The 3,846-nt window shown below is 34.5% G+C and overlaps 1 protein-coding gene across 1 annotated transcript in view; it reads left to right on the top strand.

Annotated features, from left to right (window-relative positions):
- Nucleotides 1–1,294: 1,294 nt before the first annotated feature.
- LOC127430183 (lysosomal thioesterase PPT2-like) overlaps nucleotides 1,295–3,846 on the top strand; it is a 5,515-nt gene continuing 2,963 nt past the window's right edge. The window contains exons 1-5 of the mRNA XM_051679759.1: nucleotides 1,295–1,636; nucleotides 2,223–2,376; nucleotides 2,920–3,015; nucleotides 3,118–3,225; nucleotides 3,498–3,581. Coding sequence (XP_051535719.1) covers nucleotides 1,481–1,636; nucleotides 2,223–2,376; nucleotides 2,920–3,015; nucleotides 3,118–3,225; nucleotides 3,498–3,581 — 598 coding nt within the window. The 5' untranslated portion in view covers nucleotides 1,295–1,480. The remainder of the gene's footprint in view (nucleotides 1,637–2,222; nucleotides 2,377–2,919; nucleotides 3,016–3,117; nucleotides 3,226–3,497; nucleotides 3,582–3,846) is intronic.

The raw sequence follows: 3,846 nt of genomic DNA, 5'->3' as shown, positions 1-3,846 counted from the left end.
ACTTCACTTCCGGTTCAGTGCATTCTCAAAGCGAAATGTCAAAATAAAAGTCCAGAGACTTTTATTGAAGAATGAAGATATATGTGATCTGTGCAGGGAGAATTTCAGGTTATTTTTTTTTACTTATACCGCTTAATCTATTTCAGCCCTTAATTTCTGTAAGCAACCTGTATTATAAATATAAACCAAAAATAAAATTGGGGGATTGGGGTGGGGTGGAATAATATGGTTCAAAACAGTGTTACTATGAATGCAAACTTTAATACAGTGAAAAAGACACTCTATTAGCATAACATAAATATATATAAATAAATATAAATTTCCAACATTCTTTTGAATGTCCATGTACTAAAATAAATATTTGATGCCATAAGTGTACCTTCATTTACTATTACTATTATTTTGAATGGCCATGGAAAATGAAGCAATGTGATAACAATTTTACCTGGTCGCAAAAAGTAGTCCGTTAATTTACCTGATGAACTTTCACCTTTTGCTGACCCTTTATGCTTCGCAGAGCTAATGTGTGCTTCTAAATCACTTGCACCTTTATTAGCAGCTGACACATAAGTGCCAGCTTTACATGTCATACATTCTGCTTCCCATGGATCTCGACCTGGACGAAAGCATGGGAATTTTCTGTGCAAATTTTCTGTAAATTTGCACTTTCGTTTGGGCATTGTTCCCACTCAGCTGTCATTTGCTGCTGCTGTCAAGCGACTGTGTGATGCCGAACACAACAGCGCTTCGAGCGTTCGCGGAGAGATTGACAGGCAGGAATTTGGCCAATAGTTGCTGCAAGCCTCTTATAATCGACCAATTGGTGTGCGAGAAGGCGGGACTTACAAAGAGGGGTTAAAGCATGGCAAATATGCGCGCACACAATGAAGTATTAGACCAGATGCACATCATAGTGCAATTAAAGCCGAATCCCGGACATTTTCGCAAATTTAGAAATGTTTAAGGTCCGAAAAAGAGGACATGTCCGGGAAAAAGAGGACTATGGTCACCCTAATCATGTAATACGGAAAAACGTTTGCTAAAGATTTTTCCAGATGTTTTGCTTGAAAATAATGTATAATGTTTTAATTGTGCAGTTTCAACATTGTGTTAAAAAACTGTTCGAGGTCTTTAAAGTTGTTTTTATTCTTGGAAAGAAAAATCTTGAAAAAAAAAATGCGCGTTGCTCGCATTTCTTATAAAACCACATCAACTGTGTGTTCTCGGGTAGATAGAGGAAGCGGTGTATATAAGCATCACCTCGCAACTGTGACAAACAGCAGATGCGGAACAATAGTTCTATCTTAATCGACACTGACACAGTCATATATGTCATTTTTGGCAGAACACCATGCCACCATTAGAGTGAGCAGCTTGCACTTAATATACTTTCGATGAAGTAAAAAAACAAACAAAACTTTGGGATTCAATTAACAAATTATTTTTTAAGATTTGTTAGACATTTATTGATGTTGTGACTATGGGGGGGTTTATGACTGATTGCTGGAGACCATGTGTTATCATATGGGCTGCAATACTACTCGTCCATGTCACAGGACACAGACCTGTCATTATAGTTCACGGGATATTAGATGGACCCAAACAGTTCGAGAATTTGGTGAAATTTATCAGTCAGGTAAGAGCACCTTATCGTGTAACTATATCTTACATAAATATGCATAAGTCAAATATATTTCACTTAAAATACTTAATAGTTGACTTTTTATTATACTTTAGAATATAGCATTTGTAATAATGAAATTATATATTAAATTTATTTATATTAAATGTTTTAAAATGTAAAATGTTATATATATATGTGTGTGTGTGTGTGTGTATATGTATATATATATATATATATATATATATATATATATATATATATATATATATATATATATATATATAATGTTTAAGTAAAATGGCAAATTCTCTTTTTTGTTACACACGTTATGATTCTTATCTTCAAAAAATCATTCTATAAAAGAGCTTAAAATAAAGCCTATTGTATTTACATTACTTTATTTATTTGAGTTATTTAAAATGTTTGTGTAAAAAGTTTTAGAAATGCAGAAAAAAATACATTCGTTCACAATCTCAGGTTTGAGCAATTATACACGTAACATTATTTTAGGATTTTCAGTTTCTTTCTACCTTTGGCACCAGTTCTCTTTTTTTATATTGGATGAAACTCACAAACTTCCCTTTTCATTGTGTCTTAGTCTCATCCAGGCACCAACGTGACCACAATAGCCCTGTATGACTACATTGCCAGTTTTAAGCCGCTGTGGCTACAGGTGGATGGCTTCAGAGACACCATCAGACCCATCATGGAGAATGCTGAAGATGGTGTCCATCTCATCTGCTTCTCACAAGGTCATCTAAGCTTTTCCAGCCCCCATGCCAGTACTGGTTTTCCATCTTACAATCTCACACACAGCTTGCAAGAATTGAAATGGCTATTCTTAAAAGTTTTTTTTTTTTTTTCTTTCTTCTTACTTTGGAATATTTCCTGTGTCCAACTCACCTGCCTGCAAACATTTAGGTGTGCGATGGGTGTTTATTTTATTGTTCTTTATCTTCTTAGTTTCATACAATTAATTTCAAATTATTAACAATATGCAAAAAGCATAATAATAATAATAATAATACATTTGTCAATTAACTTACACATTGTAAAATCTTGTGTTTTGGCCAGAATGTTAGCAGAACTATGTGTACACAGAAAGACGGAATATTTCAAATTGCATTAATGAAACTGGACCATTCTAAAACAATACTATATCTGCCTTGCATCAGAATTCTCCCCATTTCATTGTTTTATTGTTATTGTTCTTTCCTTGATTATTATTATTATTATTATTATTATTATTATTATTTGGTAACGTTTCTCTTTGTTGCTCTGTATTAATTGCACAGGTGGCTTGATATGTCGGGGAGTTCTTGCTACGCTTCCAAAGCACAATGTTCGTTCTCTGATATTCCTGGCTTCACCACTAGCTGGCCAGTATGGAGGTCAGTCCAATGCGTCCTAATTTAGAAACCACAGCATCACCTTTCTCTAAATAAACTAGATGCCATGCATAATAACAAAGTGCTTTGTCAACACTTTTACAGATTCATATTATTTGAGGTACATTTTCCCTAAGGTCATCAAGTCAAATCTATACCATTTTTGTTATACCACATGGGGACAAATGATATCGATCTGCAACTACTGGAACGGTAAGGAGATGTGTCATTTTTGTGCAAGAATTGATCCCTTTTAAAATGCTTTTTTGTTATTGCTGTTGTTTGTCACTTTTTTTTTAAATTTTTTTTTACTTTTCTCAGTCATTGACTGACTGTATTATATATCGCACTGTTTCATGTGTTTTATGATGACATTACAGGTCAATGCACTCAAGGAGTTCCAAAATCATCAGTTGCTTAAAGCTTCACTCTTTTCCATTTCATTTGATTTTCATCACATCTTTCACCTCTTTCTCTCTCTGTAGATCCACACCAAAGAGAGAGGTACCTGAAGAGCAGCAACTATCTTGCCCCACTGAATGGTGAAATAGAGCATGCCAATTTAACAGGTAATTTAAGATTACTTTAATAGTTGATGGGAATGAGTTTGGTAACATTTTAAAGAAGAAAAAAAATTGCTGCTGAAAAGGCCAGCTAGACCATCATGAATACCCATGATGGTCCAGGCTGGTTTATGCTTTTTGTTTGCTGCTGGACCTGGTTGCCATAGCTGGACCTATGATGGTTCCTGAGGACCATTATACAAAAGTATAATAAGCATAAGCTGGTGATGACCAGCTGTGTTGATCTTTTCAGCAGGTTAAAAAATCTGTC

The sequence above is a fragment of the Myxocyprinus asiaticus genome, chromosome 39, assembly GCF_019703515.2.
Source record: "Myxocyprinus asiaticus isolate MX2 ecotype Aquarium Trade chromosome 39, UBuf_Myxa_2, whole genome shotgun sequence".
Classification (NCBI taxonomy): Eukaryota; Metazoa; Chordata; class Actinopteri; order Cypriniformes; family Catostomidae; genus Myxocyprinus; species Myxocyprinus asiaticus.
Note: the sequence above shows the minus strand (reverse complement) of the source record. Positions and strands in the feature narration are given on the sequence as shown.